The 16,644-nt window shown below is 42.0% G+C and overlaps 1 protein-coding gene across 1 annotated transcript in view; it reads left to right on the plus strand.

The window, feature by feature from the left end:
- WSB2 (WD repeat and SOCS box containing 2) overlaps positions 1 to 16,640 on the plus strand; it is a 35,947-nt gene extending 19,307 nt beyond the window's left edge. Inside the window, exons 3-9 of the mRNA XM_001375087.5 lie at positions 8,960 to 9,204; positions 9,389 to 9,520; positions 11,621 to 11,721; positions 12,667 to 12,839; positions 13,474 to 13,584; positions 13,718 to 13,825; positions 14,738 to 16,640. Of these exons, the coding sequence (XP_001375124.3) occupies positions 8,960 to 9,204; positions 9,389 to 9,520; positions 11,621 to 11,721; positions 12,667 to 12,839; positions 13,474 to 13,584; positions 13,718 to 13,825; positions 14,738 to 14,900 (1,033 nt within the window). The 3' untranslated portion in view covers positions 14,901 to 16,640. The remainder of the gene's footprint in view (positions 1 to 8,959; positions 9,205 to 9,388; positions 9,521 to 11,620; positions 11,722 to 12,666; positions 12,840 to 13,473; positions 13,585 to 13,717; positions 13,826 to 14,737) is intronic.
- The last annotated feature ends 4 nt before the right edge of the window (positions 16,641 to 16,644 follow it).

Below are 16,644 nucleotides of genomic sequence, written 5' to 3' on the forward strand. Positions count from 1 at the left end.
GCTTAGTTATGAGGTATATGAATCAATTGGCAAGAGAAATCAAAAACATAAAAAAATCCAAATAAAAGAGAAAAGGTAACTTCTGGATGAAATATGGACTATCAAAGTCTTATGTCAAAAAATTCTAAGTAAAGGAAAAATAAACCTATAGCAGGTCCTTGAATCAGGGCTCAATTAAAGCAATTTCCATCCCACAAGTCTGTAGGACAAAATGCAGCAATATTTCACTTACCCATTTGCAGCCAAGACTACAGGAAGTTGCCATACTATAAGAGAGAAAAAAGGACTAGATTTTTGTGTGACAGGGAAGTGTCATTTCCTGGTCCGATTTTACCTTCACTCTCAGGGATTGGGGAGTCAGGATGGTAGCCAAACCTTGGTCCTTGTCTGTGAGTATTTCACAAAGAGTGTGGATACAAGGTGTCCTATGTCTTAACATATGTCAAGTGCCGCAACCTTGAATCTCACAGTAGGTACAAGTCCTTTTGTATTGGGTTAGAAGTCCATCAATCCTACCTGAATTGGTTTGGTCCTTTTTGACCTTGCTCCTTGGCACTGTATAATGACTCTTTTGTTCCCTCCTCCTGGAATCAGACACAATCATTAATCATAGTCCCATCACATTTATCAATAAATGGCAGGTTTCCATAGTCTAAAGCTTTGGGTATGCATTAATATTATAGTAAATATATATTTTTTTCACTTATATTACTGAAAAATCAAGAGTTAAAGAAAATTTTCTCAATACTGGTGACATATGCTTCAGATACAAAAAGGAGAGAAAATAAAACTGAAATAGCATATTGCACATGCAAGAAAAAACAATAATAAAAATTTAAAATACACAGCTTACAATCATTGACAACCTGTGTCAGCTTAGAAAGGTAGAATACAAAGGTTTCTCACCCCAAAATGAGATCCATTTCCTTTTCAAACTTTGCCATGATCCACTGTGTACAAAGTAACAGTTTTTATAAAGAACAATAGTGTAACATGTAATGCACGTTCAAGAAGTATCAAAATCCCCAAAGTTATAATAGCCCATTTAATGGCAATAGCAAACAAACCCACTATTATTAGGATTCACATGAGTCTGCTGTAGGACATTTAAAACTAATGGATACGTGTCACATTTTTTTCAGGTGTAGCAATGTTTTAACCTTGGCTGAGATATTTTACAAAATCTATTACTGCCATCATTATAAAATGTGGCAGAGGAGTCTAGAAAAATACCAAATCTCTGTACAGTTGATGTTGGGTCTAAAAATGTCACCAAGAATCTAGATCATTCTGGTGGAAGAGTATAGTAAGCTGAAGAGTTACAAATGAGAGATGCTCCCTCTTAGGAGCCATCTTGGGGATACCATGCCCTGGGATCAACTTCTGAGTTCCTTTGGTATGAGACTGTTATGTTCCATCCATTCATATTTTTACAAATGTGGGAGGTGGGGATTATAATTGCACTTCATTTCAGCTACTAAAATATGGACCCTTTACTTCTTGTTACAAATAACTCAGATGTAGCCAAAATCATCAGTCAGAGTTGTTGGGGGAAAAAAATCTAAAAATCATGTCTAAAAACCCTTTAAAATCAAGTTGAGATATTTAGCACATTAAATTTTCCAAAGGTTGTTATACAATTATAACCAGTTTTTATGAAGTCCATCCGTCATCTGTGTCGACAGTTTACAAAGCCAAAATAGAAAAAAAGCTATTTATGGGCTTTTACGATATTTTACAATATTTTGTTCAGTAGTCATAGGGGAAAGGTAACAAAATATATCTAACAGTTAAAACAAAGTAGATTAAAATGATTCAGTGTAACAGAATAGTATTAAATACATTATATGAATTTAAAACAACAAAAATCTTAAAGCAAAATAATCAGCAAAATACAGAGACTTTCATAAAACAATGGAGTCTGAAAAGGCTTAAACTTTTCACCTCCAGTCTCTTTAAAGTTCCATTCTCTCTCCATTCAGATTCCTTTTGTCTGAGCTCTTGGATTTCCCATAGCGAGGGAGAACTCCTTGCTGAGCATAGTATGAAGGAATCCCAAATTGGATGAGCATAGTATGAAGGAATCCCAAATTGGATGAATCTTAGAGACTGGGCAGGCCCAAATAGCAAAAGGTTGTAGAGAGATGAATTTCTCCCTTGAATCTCAGGCAAGATAAGTGAAAGGATCAGTGCACTCATGAATGGTAGAAGCTATTTGAAATAGGCAATTCACTGCTCTTTCAAAGAGGGTGCCATGCTTGTAATTTTCTTCCTGTTTGGAAGGGTAATTTCCTTCCCCTTCCTCCCTGAGGTCCCCTGCCTCATGGAGGCTAATTATTGCCTAAGGAAAGCACACCCAGGTCTTTTTGCCAGCTGCCCAGAGAGTGGCTCCAAGGACTCCCAGCTTCTTGGTGGCAGCAATCAGCAGCATCAAAAGGATCAGCAACAGGGGCAGCTACCAGGGTCAGGGCCCAGGGCTGGGGCTAGAGGAGGAGGAGTGATCAGGATCAAGAAGGTCAGGAGTGGATGACTGGGACAACCCAGGAGGCTGGATTGCCAGCAGTATCTACAATGCCAGAGGAAACCGAGAGAAACTGAGGAACATGGGCTCAAGCAGATGAGTGAGAGAAGTGACTTATTTCCTCTTCGCCAAGAGTCCCCCGGCAAAAAATAGTCAGTTGGGAGATTGACTAGGCAAAAAGTAGGGAAAGAAAAAGGCAGCAGCTCCAGAGAGAGTTTGGAGTTTGCGAGGGTGGGTGGGTTGGGTGAAAAGACTTGGCAGGAGAAATGTGGCTTAAAAAAATTTATCTAGGCTATATAAAAATTTGAGAGTTTTTTCTCATCCCTTCTGGTTGCCATATGTAAAAATTCAAATTAAATCTCAACAATAAAAATATTATATTTTAGGAGATTAGTGATCATTAGAAATAAAGGAATAAAAAGGTAACTAAAAAAGACCACATGCCCATGGTTGATAAGCTAGTTCAAATGCCTGCCGTACTGCCACCAAACTTGCTGTCATCATGACAAAGAAGGCAGGACCCTCCTCGTCCCTGCCTAATATCCTCTGTCTACAGGAAGTATGTAACGACAGGAAGTCAGTGGGCTCCTGGGAAATGTAGTTCTTTTTAGGGTAACATTTTCAGTTATACATTTGGTAACAGAATGTTTAGCTCTGGCTCACTGCTCACTGAAACTGTCAGTTCTCTGATTCACTGAGCAACACTGCTATCTCCCCTCTTAAGCTAGAAAGAGGGAGAGAATAAGAAAACCTCTTTAACACCTTACTAGAAATCATTCCTAGTTCAATCCAAATTTTTCCAAATACATGAATTCCTCCCCATGCATATTTTGAATCGGTATATATGTTTCTTCCTCAGTCTCCCAGTATTTTCAGGGCCTTATTTAGAGCACATAGCTTACATGTTTGAGCTGACCAGCCCTCTAAAGGTCTTCCAAATTGATTGCTCCAACCTTTCTTCCTTACAAACACCTTTGAGATTTGTGTTTAAGTATCTTGTCTGATCTGGCTCTACTCTTCTGTTTCTAGAATACTTTCCATCTCTCTCTTAAAATCTCTCTCTTCAGAGCCACTGAGGGGAATGTTATCATAGCCAATTCCCTGTCCTAGTGGAGTTTCCCTTGATGGGAACTGCTTCATCACTCCATCTAAAAGTTAAGTTTCTCTTCTCTATTTCTAGCTGAAGTACTAGAGGAGCTGAAGGAGGTTGAGGAACAGTAGGGGAAAGTGAGCCTATAAGAGAGGTCGGTGGTACTGGTACAGGGGTAACAGGAGTAGAAGGAGGTGGCACTTGGGAAACAGGAGGAGGACCTAAAGAAGGGGAAGGGAGGTCCTCAAGGGGGTCTCGGGTCCTTTCCTCCTCTTGCCCCAATTCTGAATCCTTCTCTCTCTTTTCTGCCTCTATTTCTAAGAGCTAGTAGATCTTACACTTTCACTAGTTTGGGGCAGTCTCTCCTCACATGTCCCAATCCACCACAGTTGTAGCAGATCAGGGGAACTCTCACTTTCCCTGGGGACTTCCCTGTCTTTTCTCCGGCTTTCTGAGATGTTATCCCTCTTCTGACTTATCATTCCCTCTTTACTTCCTCTCTGTCTGCATCAATCTAACCTGCAAAGTTTTCTTCTGTCCATCCTGTATTTCCTTAATAACCTGAAAAAGAACTTTTGGCTCTGTTCTTTTCCTTATCCTCTCTCCTGATGTAAACCATCTGAGCCTGTTGTAGCAATTCATCAAGGGATTTCATTGCCCATTCATCTGCCTTTTGGAGCTTCTTATGGATATCTGGCCATGCATTAGTTATAAAATAGGTCTTTAAGAGACCTTGTCTAAAAGGCTCAGTCAGATCTATACTGGAGTATTTGCTAAATGTTTCCCTCAACCTATTAACGAATTCAATGGGGGCGGGGTCTCATCTTCTTTCTGTTTAGTCTCATAGATTCTATTTAAATTCTGACTCCAGGGCATTCCTTTTCTTATCCCTTGGGTAATCATCTTCCTGAGATCCCTCATACTCATATGGTGGGCAGGTTCATTACTATTCCAGCCTAGATCTCTTATGGGTTATTTTTGCTTGCCATTTGGTCCCCCTTCAAGTTCATGTTCAGCATCCCAGGCTTGCATTGCTGCCCTTCTAATCTGTCCTCACTTCTTTTCTGTGAATAATTGTTGTAAAATTGCCATTAACTCTGGCAAAAAATAGAGATTCGGTCCTAAAAATTGATCAACCTGTGCTGCCATTCCTACAGGATCTTCTAATGAATTCCTCATTTCCCTTTTAAAGCTCCACACTTCAGAGCCACCAAGGGGGGCACTGACATACCCTTCACCCTGCCCTAGTGGCACCTCTCTGAGTGGATACTATTTCGTCAGTCCTCCAAAAGGAAGATTTGTCTGATCTTCCAGTAATCTCTTAAACTCTCTGGTCATAGATCTGCATGGGTCTGGGGAAACCATTGCTGTTGCCTCCATCTGAGGCAGTAGAGGAACTGATTAAATCAGAGGAGCATGGTGCCAGTAATTGTGGGGAAAGAACTGACCTTGGTAGGGGAGGAGTAGGAACAGGAACCACCTGAGCCTGAACTGGAACAGGTGGTACCTGGAAAACAGGAGCAGGGGGAGGAGGGAGCAGATAGGGGGTGGTGGAAGAGACTCCAGTGGATCCCAAGTCTTCTCTACCTCCTCTCCCAACTCAGAATCCTTCCCCTTACTCCCCACTGCTGCTTTATTCTCTCCTTCCCTTCTAAAAACAAATGTCTCTACATCTGGAAGCCAGAGGGTAACATAGGCCTTTTCCTCATTACTCATTTTTCTTCTCCTGATTGGCAAATACAAACTCTCCCAAACTGAGGTTTCTTCTGACTCATATTTTGTCCAGTATTTCTGGTTCTGGCTGTCCACTTCTAGTCCAGACCATTGAAAACAACAGTATTTAACAAAAACCTTCCTGTCATAAGCTGCAAATTGGGAATACCTACCCCAAGCTTGTAATTTTAATCCCAATGAGCTGTCCCATGAGATATGGGCTGACTCTCTCCTGCTTTGCTCAGCCTTATCTAGTTTGGCCTGTTTCTCTGATCTTTAACACAAGGACCTCAATCCTACAACTCCTATTCAATGTTAGTGGCTCAATCCAGACTCCTTGGTCCAAACATCTGGCACACTAACTTTCCCTGATTCATGAATCAGGCCCTGGGTTACTCACTCCCACACTCACCAGTCTAGACTTGGGCAACCTGGGTCTTGCTTGAGTTTCCTCCTCCTACTTCTCCCTTCTTAAGCCATGTGGGGGGGGGGTGGAGGGGGGGCTGCAGGTGTACCTCTTTCACCAGGGGTCCCTATTGATACTCACCAATGCTCTTCTTGGCTGGCCATGGTTTACTGCTTCTTGCTCCACTTCGGCTTTCTAACTTCTCTCTCAATACTCAAGTTCGTTAGAAGCATAATGAGAGGCCTAGTCTGCTTATTGGAACAAATAATTTGTTCACATAGAAAAACTGAGGCACCCTCTATTTCTGGTTTCCTAGTCAGGGAAATGTTATCTGTGTGCAGTGGTGGTCTAGCCACTATTCAAGAGACCAGGAAGCCATCAATCACAATACAGTTGTTGATTGGGAGAAAAAGAGAAAAATCTGGGCAAAAGTCCCTCATATCCTTGACCTGCTACCTACTCCATTGGAACCCCCTTCCAACTCCAGCAGAATTCAGTTAGAATATTGTCTTGTCAGTTAGAGGTTCTAATTTACATAACCGCCCAGATTCTGTTGGAACACTCTGGTCAGGGTTTAGTTAGAGGGTCTAATCTGCATATTCACTCAGAATGCAGATAGATATATGCTACATGGGGTAAGGTTTACAGAAACTGGCAGAAAGCACAAACTTATTAACATCTTAAAGTATCAACTTGAAGGACACATTCATTCCACAATCCCAAAAATACTTTGTATAGTATAATAAAGACATAAGTTGTTTCTGTCTTGCTCCCCTTATATTCTGAGTGGGGTGAGGCAATCCTAGGAGAGATCACTTTTACCTACCGGGGTCCTTGGTATATTCATTTTGGATATATTAATAACTGCTACCTTGAGAGTGACACACTAATTTCTCACTCTACACAATATGATTCTTTTAAATAACAAGATCACAGAATTGGGGGGCTGGAAGAGACTGTTAAGAGATGAGTTAGTTAACTTCCTTGTTTTATAAGCAAGTCCAGAGTAGTCTGAGTATAGTTTGCAAAGTTTGATTTATGGGAGAGTTTTCAGGAACATGCCTTTTGCCTAAAAAAAGGAATATCTACATAGAAATAAGAGGCATTATTGAAAATAAGTAAACTTGAAGCTCTTATGAGACCCTGAGCCTCATTGTAGTTAAATGAATAGTGGAGGATCTGTGTTCAAATCCATCAGTTTTGCCACCTTTGTGTCCTTAGAGTCCTCTGAAGTATTTACATTTTAAGGATATACCACTATATACAGAGATTATCATAAACTCTTTAGTTTCTTGATATTTTTCAGTGTAGATTCTACCCACATAAAGAGTTACGATTCTATTTGACATACATTGAGATTATCACTGCGTGACAGGTGCTGGGAATATAAAAACAAAAAACCAAAGAAATAATCCTTGCCATTAAGGAGGCTACATTGTATTAGGGAGAAAAAAATGTACACATAGAAAATAAAATACAAAAATAATACATAAATACATAAATACAAAAAAAATACATAAAGTAGTTTCTGGGTATAGGGTACAGGTCTAATATAAAGATTTCAGGGAGCACAATGGGAAGGTAGGGAGAGAGCAAAATGGTGTCATAGGAAGGTTGAGGTTGGCACTGATGGGTATGAAGGAACCCAGTGTAGTGACTAACTCTGAATTCTAAGTGGAACTTTAGGACTTTTAGGATTGTTGCTCCCTTTATAGTAACAGTAGTAATGTGGATTTGATTATCAATCCCTAAGCAAGATGAAAGGGAGAGATTGAGAGCACAGCTGGTGGGAGGACAGATGGTGGAATTCCATATCAGACCTTGCTTCTCATCTTAATGGACCTGCCTGATGGTCAGTTCAATGTTCTGTGGAATCCTGGGACTTGACCTCTAAGCCTGAGCCTGGTCAGCTTTGCCCTAGAACCCATTCCACAATAGATTATCTTCTACTGGGTGGTAAGAATTCAGAGGGTCCTTCCTTAATAGGAGGGAGAAAAATGTCTGGGCAAGTGCCAAGGCTCTGGCCCTTCCTGATGGTCCAGGCAATAGCCATGGGATGAAACAGAGCATGCTAGAGTGCTCAGTTCTGCCCTGAGGCTCATTCCATTGCTGAGTGATTATCTCCCCTTTTTGGGCCAAGTTTTGAAAGGTCTTTGGTGTTGAACTTGGAGAAAGAAGGAAGGGTGGCAGAAATAAACTTCAGAAGGTTGCCAGTAAGCCCTAGGGAAAGCAGTTTTTCATAGCTGGTGTTTTTGCTTGGTCTTGGTCTCTTAACATGAGATGGTGTGGCAGAAAGAACACTGTGGATTGGAAAACTCCTGTCAGTGCTCAACTAGTGCTGTGACCCTGGGCAAATCGTTTGACCTCTGAAGTCACTTTTCTCTCAAGACTCTTCTTTGATCTCTGTGGCTCTGGAGTAAAGCTGTGCTCTCATTCATTAGCCAGGCCCCTGGTTAGACTCCTTCAGAGAAGTAAAATGAAGAAGGCCCAGAGGAGAAGAGGGAAAATGAACAGGTGCCATAGCAGTGGTATTAGCAATTAGGAATTTTATTTTCTGGGGTCTTTCTAAGCTAGACTATAAACTTGTTCTTCTTTTTTATTTTTTTGTTAGGTTTTTCCAACAGAACAAAATCAAACATTTCCATATATTAAGAATGAATTAAGGGGGCAGCTGGGTAGCTCAGTGGATTGAGAGTCAGGCCTAGAGATGGGAGGTCCTGGGTTCAAATGTGACCTCAGACACTTCCCAGCTGTGTGACCCATTGCCTAGCCCTTACCATTCTTCTGCCTTGGAGCCACTACACAGTATTGACTCCAAGAGGGAAGGTAAGGGTTTAAAAAAAAAAAAAGAATGAATTAAGAGGTTTGTTTCTGCAAATTCCATTAGTCTGGCTTGTTTCTTCTAGAGTAGCTTCATGTCTAAATCTGGAGCCCCTTTCAACCAGCTTTTCCTTGGGAAAAGAGAAGTGTATTTTTCCTTTCCACACTCAACCCAAGAGAGCCACCTGGATAAGTACTTCTTTGGCGACATGCCTAGACTTACCCCATGCCTTCGTGTAGGCCTGTGGTGATTGAAGGTGAGCAGAAGCAATTGAAGACTCTCCCAAGGAGGAAAAGGAAGGTTCAAGGCCAAATTCTCATCTAAAATCTTACCTCTTGTAACTTTAAAGATTTATAAATTCTGTTGTCAAAAATAAAGAATTATTAAGAAATTGCTTTTTTCCTACAGTGTCCCCAGAGGGTTTGAAGCTAAAAGTCGAACCAGCAAAACAGATCCCAAGGGACGAAGCAGCCCAAAGGAAAAGACGCTGGACTGTGGTCAGATTGTCTGGGGTTTGGCCTTCAGCCCATGGCCATCACCACCCAGTAGAAAGCTTTGGGCACGGGTCTACCCCCAAGCACTGGATTTCTCTTGCCTTATTCTTGCTACCGGACTCAATGATGGGCAGATCAAAATTTGGGAGGTGCAGACAGGTAGGTATGGGGGGAGGGAGGGAGAGTCATGTGAAGGGCAGGTGGCTAACACATTTCTAGTTGGACCCTGGCTGCTAGTTTGCCTATAGTTGCAGCAATGACCCTCATACTCTGCTTCTAGAGTAAAATACTGCCAGTCATACCACTAGCATAATTAACTGAATGCACATGTTTCTGTCCTTAGGGCGACTGCTTTTGAATCTGTCTGGCCACCAGGATGTGGTGAGAGATCTGAGCTTCACTCCCAATGGGAACTTGATTTTGGTTTCTGCATCAAGGGATAAAACTCTGCGAATCTGGGACCTAAATAAAGATGGTACGGATATGAGGAAACAGCTCAAATTCATAGAATGCTGGCCATTCTCCCATTTGTAAAATGGAAAAATATATATGTATAAACCTCTCTTTGGTCCTTGAAGATAATGACTATTTTGGACCCAAGGCCTGTGTTTCTTATTAAAAATATTTTTTAAATGCCCAATAAACTCCTTGAATCTAAGTTTGCTGTAATTTTCCTGGCGAAAAGGGTTTCATTTTTTTAGAGAATGTGCCAGAAACAGGTCCCATAAAGTGAGCTACCATGTAATGCTAGTGCTGGTTCCTACTTGGAAGGAGAATGTTATGAAAATGTATATTTGCATGCCCTTTCCTTCCCCAGAGGAGTAGTGGGAGGGAAGGAAAAGATGTAGTGCTATGACCAGCAAGAATTGGGTAGAGGTCCCCTCAGATTTTCCTGGCAGAGTCACAGCTTTGGCTTCCCACCCACACCATTGAAAGAGAGATCCTGACCCTCTGTTAGAAAACTAGCAAAGGCTGTGAAGGCTCCGAAAAACCACCTGATGTCCTCGTGTGGTGGCCTTACGCTAGGTGCTGTGAGAGTTGCTGCCCTTCAACATTTATAACGGGCAACTCTTGTAAACTTGAGGCCAAATGAGATGCCAATGGCTCGCCTTGGGGGATAAAGGCCTTGTGCAGTTTTAAAACCTGAATGATTTGGGTGGTCATTTGTTTAGGAGCAGATTGTAAATGCCATTTGAAGGCAAATTGTAGTTTTCTTTTGTGTTGGATTTATAAAATCCCACTTCCAGTTTTCCTTTTGTCATAGCCAGTTTTGTTTAAAAAGGATTAGAAAGGTGGTTCTCCGTTTTCAGTAAAAATTTGTTTAAATGCTATTTATGTAATTTTCAATTATACAACCTCAGTTTTTTTACATTTAAAACTGTACCCGGACTTTACATTTGAGGCCTCCAGATGCCTCGAATGTATTGTCAGAACAGATAGTAAGCCTGGAATTCTGTACACATCAAGGTTAAGTTTAGTTTTCTGGGCCAGGGCTTGCAAAAGGGTAAGGTGGCATTCTGGGAGAGTTAAGCCTGGACATTTAGGCCCAGGTTTAGAGCTAGAAAGGAGCTCAGAAATCACTTGAATTCAATTCCTTTGCTTTAAAAATAAGGGACCAAGGGAGGGCAGTGACTTGCCCAAGGTCACGTACAAATAGGTAGCATGAACAGAGTTGTGAGTGAAAACCTGACCCCGTGATTCCAGCTCTTGCCATGTCCAGATTAGCCAGGGTGAGTGGAAGTAGTAGTTGCTTTTATCTGAGCAGTTATGGGAAAGCTTTACAGAGGGAGTGGAGCTTTGAAATGTTTTGCAGTGGGTGGCAGGGTGAGGAAGGAGAGAATTTTAATGAAGGTTTGGGGACTGGAGGGCAATGATAGACTTGGATGGATGAACAAGGCTACTTATGGGCCAAAGGGCTCTGGGGAAGAGAAGAGGAATTGGGAATATTTACCTTAAATGTTTTTTCTTTGAAAAAAATGTAGTGAAGCCAGTGATTGTTCAACCACAATTATGCAGTCTCCTATCTCCCTCATTGAGGGAAATCGCCTGAGCATATTCACTTAAGTCATCTTTCTGAGGAGCTGAGAACTTGATTTTATAACTGGAAGGTTAAAATGGGAAATGGCCATACATAATTTAGTAAAAAGTTTTTCACAATTTAATTTTAAAAGCAGTGTTATTTATCAGTAAAAAGAAGGGATTTAGAAATGAAATATTTAAACTCTCTGGGATCACAAACTTGATTTTAGAGCAGTGAAAAACCGCTCCTTTAATGACTTGAAAAAATGAGGTATAAAGATAGAGCTCCAAACTGGGTAGCCATTGGAGATGATTTTTGGAGAAGAGGCAGGTGGACGTTAGGAACATTCTCTGCCCTGAAGCTCTCTGCAAAATGTTTCTTTGATTCCCTTTGGGTGTATTTGACCTACTTCTAATGTCCTTTGGTGACTTGACCAGATTTAGAAGCTCACATTCAGTCATTGGTAGGTGGGGTGGAATGACTGCAATGAGAGCAATGGAGCCATTTTCCCAGTCTCCCTGACAATGGAGTCACTGTTTGCTTCTTTCTTGACAGGCAAACAGATCCAGGTGCTATCTGGACATCTGCAGTGGGTTTATTGCTGTTCTATCTCCCCAGACTGCAGCATGCTGTGTTCTGCCGCAGGAGAGAAGTCAGTAAGTTGCTAGTGTTAGGAGCTATGCCTCCACTGCCTGAGCTCAGCTAAAAGGGATGAGTAGCTGACCTTTTATGGGATGGTGAATAGACAAACTTCAGGTCACAAAAGACGTAGAGCAACAGGTTTTTATAGACTGCCTGCCAGGCCCTGCACGCTGACCCGGCCTTCTGTTCCTAGATGGCCCACCAGCCACAGTCCATCAGTGTCCCGTGGGGCTGTGAAGGAAGCTTTGGAAGTGGGGGCCCCCCCTGTGTGTAGGAAGCTCCTGGTGTTAGTTGAAGCAAGTGGAGCTGAGCCTTTCCCCTAAGGAGAGCTCTTTGTTTAAAAGCACTTGAAAAGGATAAAACGTCTCTGAAATATTTGCATGGAGGTCCAGTGTGAGCTTATCTTTTCCATTTCACTTGATATGGTTATTAGCTAATAGGATCCTGGTCTAGAAACCCTTTTTAATGGATGTTTTATGTGATAAAGTATTCAGTTGCTCTCTCAGCTTGGCTCTGAAGCTTCACATATGCAAATCAGTGATGGGAGACCCAGAAAATCAGGTTTGACTTTGGGAGTAATTTTGCTCCTAGTCCCACATCCCCCACCAGGTTTGGCTTTGCAGGGTGCCAAGGCTGCTGGACATGCACTCAGGAGAAAGGTGGTTCTGTAAAATCGTGACTTTGAGTGGGAGTACTCATTGAGAACATAACGTTCCACTTCTGCCATCAGAACCAGTAGGACTTTGGTGGGGCTTAACCTTTAGCAAGGTTCAGTGTGCTGAGGCCAGCCCTGCTCGGTCCCAGGGATTCAAAGCCATTCCTTTGATTAGCTTGTCCTTCTGAGGCCGCAGACAGCAAGAGGAATGAGTGGGATATGGGAGGACAGTGGGGAACCTCTGTCTTTTCTATGAAAGCCTTGCCAAGTTCTTTTCACCAGCTTAATGAGCTCTTTTCCTCAGGTTCTTCTTTGGAGCATGCGGTCCTACACATTAATTAGGAAGCTAGAGGGGCATCAGAGCAGTGTGGTTTCTTGTGACTTCTCACCTGACTCTGCACTGCTTGTCACAGCTTCTTATGACACCAGCGTCATCATGTGGGATCCCTACACTGGAGAGAAACTGAGGACACTCCAGTAAGGACGACGGCCCTGCTCAAAACTTCCCAGGGGGGTTAGATGATGGGAGAAACACTTTGGAGCCTATGTATGAACTTTGTAGTTCAAGGCAAGGCATAGGGCAACTGAGGAAACTTTTGGATACAAGGACAGTGCTTGTTGGGGAAGAGGGTTTCTTGAATAGCTGCAGTGATATGCGTATGCCTGTGATGTCCCTGGTGAGCTCTCAGGGTTTGGGGCCATCGTTATGGTTGGATGGACCTACCGTTCTTCAGAATTAACACTGGGAAGTGATGTTTTTAAAAAAGTTCACTTTATCAGAGAGTGGTTTTGATAAAAAATCATAATTTCTGAAATGAATTGGGGTTATTTTACATGAGTATGATTCACAGTGTAATTGTTACCCTGTTAGGGGGGAATGTGGTGGGTTATTTAGTGGAAATGTGATGTTTGACACTCTTTACACAAGGAAATGTATGTTAGTAAAATGTTATTCCCTTAGCCCTTGGAGAAGACAGTCAGCTCCTTGGGGTCCTTCTCTGCCTTTTCTCTCCCTTTTTCTGACCCTCAGTCAGGATTTTCACGTTTGATGGAAGTGAAGGGGAGGGCTCCTTCACGAATGCAGTGAATCCTCTTGGTTCTTTCCCTGCAGGCATGTGCTAGACTCCCAGTTGGATTATGCCCGGGATGTCCATGCCAGCTCGCTGAGATCAGTGCGCTTCTCTCCAGAAGGCTTATACCTTGCTACAGTGGCAGATGACAGGTAATAGGGGCCGAGGACAATTGGATGGAGCCATTTAGGACTTCTGAAGGAATCTGCACAAATGTCTGCGACTCTGTCCAGTTTAATCTCATTCAGACATTAAGTAATAACGTTCTATTTCTCTTGCATTTAGGCTGCTCAGGATCTGGGCTTTGGAACTGAGAACTCCAGTTGCATTTGCTCCTATGACCAATGGTCTTTGCTGCACATTTTTTCCACATGGTGGAATTATTGCCACAGGGTGTGTATATCTCTTAACTTGAACAGATGGAGTAGCTGTTTCCGTGGATTGCACTGTTGCTCTGTAGCTTATGATGGAAAGAAAGGAAGTCGGAGGCTTCTTGTTTGAACTGAGGGGATCCATAGCAGGCCAGCCACTGGGGATGACTTTTTAGCCTCAGCAACTTGAGGATCACCTCTGAAGGCTGAGGATTTGTGAACCGTAACAGCAGAGGGCATACATTTGTGAGTTCTTGAATGAATTTAGGTTAAGGTAGTTAGATGTCAGTATATAAGGTTATATTTGTAATTTTTTTAACCCTTACTAGAGTAACAAATCTAGGGCAGAAGGGCAAGGGCGAGGTAAATGTGGTTGTGACTTGCTTAGGGTCACACAGCTAGGAAATATCTGAAGCCAGATTTGAACCCAAATCCTCCTGACTATCCATTAAGCTGTCTGGCTGTCTTTTTTAAAAAGTATTTGCTTTTCTGCCACACTACTTAATTTAATTTTCTGAGAATATGTAACTGATAGGTAAAATAGCAGATAGTGATAGTAGACAATTGTGTCCTCCTCATACCAAAAGGTCACAATATTATAAAATGACATAGAAATTACATGGAAACTCGTAAGGACTAGAGACTAGCCAAAAGTAATTTTGTTGTTTCAGTTGGTGGTCCTCTTCCCTGTTACTGCTGAATGAATAAGTAACCCAGGTTTTGGGGACAGATTCTATTTCTAGGTGGATGGTCATTACCAAGAATCACTCCATCCAAGAGATCAGAGTGTAGACTTTTTACATATGGGCATCGTGCTGTTTTCCAGCTATATTAAAAAGTAGGGGTTTGAGTGCCTTTTTTTCCCTATGCAGCAGCTATTGTTCCTGCTTGGAGGCATACACACGTCTTAGGGCCTTGGTTTGCTTCTTTTCAGGACCAGAGATGGCCACGTCCAGTTCTGGACGGCACCCAGGGTCCTATCATCACTGAAGCACTTATGCCGTAAAGCCCTCCGGAGTTTCCTCACGACTTACCAAGTCTTAGCACTGCCAATACCCAAGAAAATGAAAGAGTTCCTCACGTATAGGACCTTCTGAGCCATGCTGCGTGGTTTTGCTAAAAAGACAATAAGAGAACATGGAATCTTCTTCTAACAGGATTAACCTTTCTGGCAAAGGTGGAGCTGAAATAACTGAATGGAAACAAGACAGGCTTTTAAACTATGATTCCTCTTTGAAATAAAATTGTTTTGGATTGTAAATGGGCAGTTAATAGACTGTAGCAGGGGGGAAAATCCCCTGGTGGACTGGTCACTGACCTTTTTATCTATAATGTTACAAATTCAGTACTTAGAGGAGGAGGCTCCATTCCACGGCTACAGAACTGTCGTTGAAATCGTCCACTTATTAGCAGCACAGTTGCAATTCTCTTGGTGTCTTGATTCAAAGTGCAGTTAATAATGTTGTTTTGCTTATAAAAGTGATTGGGCCTTGAGCTCTCTTTAGTGGTAAAGGAAGGAAGCATCAGATCCCCCACAGGGAAAGCTGACTTCTGCCCAATACTTGTCTCAGTTTAGTCCTCAAAAGCAGTGGTAGCTAAATGTTCCACTTGTTCTCTAGCTCTTGGGTCAGAGTATCAGGGACCATGCCTTCGTTCAGCAAAGTGCAAATACTATTAATTTATAACGTCGGGTTTGTCATGGCTTTTCCTCTGCTTTTGACTTTGACAAACAAGACAGAGCTTTAATGGGGAGTGGGGGGGGGCATCCTTGAGTGTGAGTGAACATTGGAGCTTAGCGAAATGGACAGGCTATTTAAATTGCAGGGTGTGGTGTGAACTGATGAAGACATTCGATTTGGCTTTAAAAATCATGGTGTGCATGTGGAGGAGGAAACTGCAAGATTACAGGAAGGGTGCATTTCTAATTGCATGACTGTTGTGGCTACTGATTTGTCAGTGGTTTGCCATTAACTAACAACATATTTATTTGTGCTTTCTGAGCAGAACTTGTTTAAGGTACAATTATGTTTTTCTCAGTGGTAGACGAAAACCATAACGTTTGTAACCAGAGCAGCTGCACATGGAACTTCAGAGCTGTACAGAGGCAACTGGTTTTTCATTGTTTCCACTGGTATTTTTATGCTCGTATGCACAAGATCAGTCCTTGCTGCTTAACTCAATTTCCAACCCTGCCTCTCTAGCTTTGAAGTCAGTCAGGCACTGTGCTGAGCACTGGGAATACAGAGGGGCAAAGGACAGCCCAGCCTGTCCTCAAGGAGCTCCCAGACCTTGGAAAATGGAATATTTACATTCCATTTTAAGGAGATGACACAAATCGGTTCTTTCCCATAGATCCACTGTTTTACCCATCTTCTTTATTTTGGCAGAATGCTGGTGTACAACTGCCTTAGACTCTAGAGCACTTTTCTCAGAGGGATGACGGACTATTAATGTCTGGTTTGGAGGAAAGAAGCCCTGATTGAAGTTGATATCCACCATTGACTTAAGGAGAGCAGGACAATGCATAGGAGCTTTTTTTCCACAAGTGAGCCACCTAATTTACTAATTTCTTATTGCAATTATGAAATACAAAAAGGATCAAGATGATAATTGAAGCAGCAGTTTGAGCACGTAAGAGTCTAAAATTTAAATGACTAATATTTCAGTTGTCCTGGGTTCACAGGTGATCTTCATACAGCCTCTGGTACCAGGGGGAATAATTTAAAGACCAGTTGTATTTTAAATTCTTTTCCTCCCTGTCTACACTACAATTAGGAAGCTGCTTGTGACTTTTACAATTCAAGGATGAGAAATAAAAGTCAACTTTTTTAAAAGAGGATG

This window comes from Monodelphis domestica, chromosome 3 (assembly GCF_027887165.1).
Source record: "Monodelphis domestica isolate mMonDom1 chromosome 3, mMonDom1.pri, whole genome shotgun sequence".
NCBI classification, from domain to species: Eukaryota; Metazoa; Chordata; class Mammalia; order Didelphimorphia; family Didelphidae; genus Monodelphis; species Monodelphis domestica.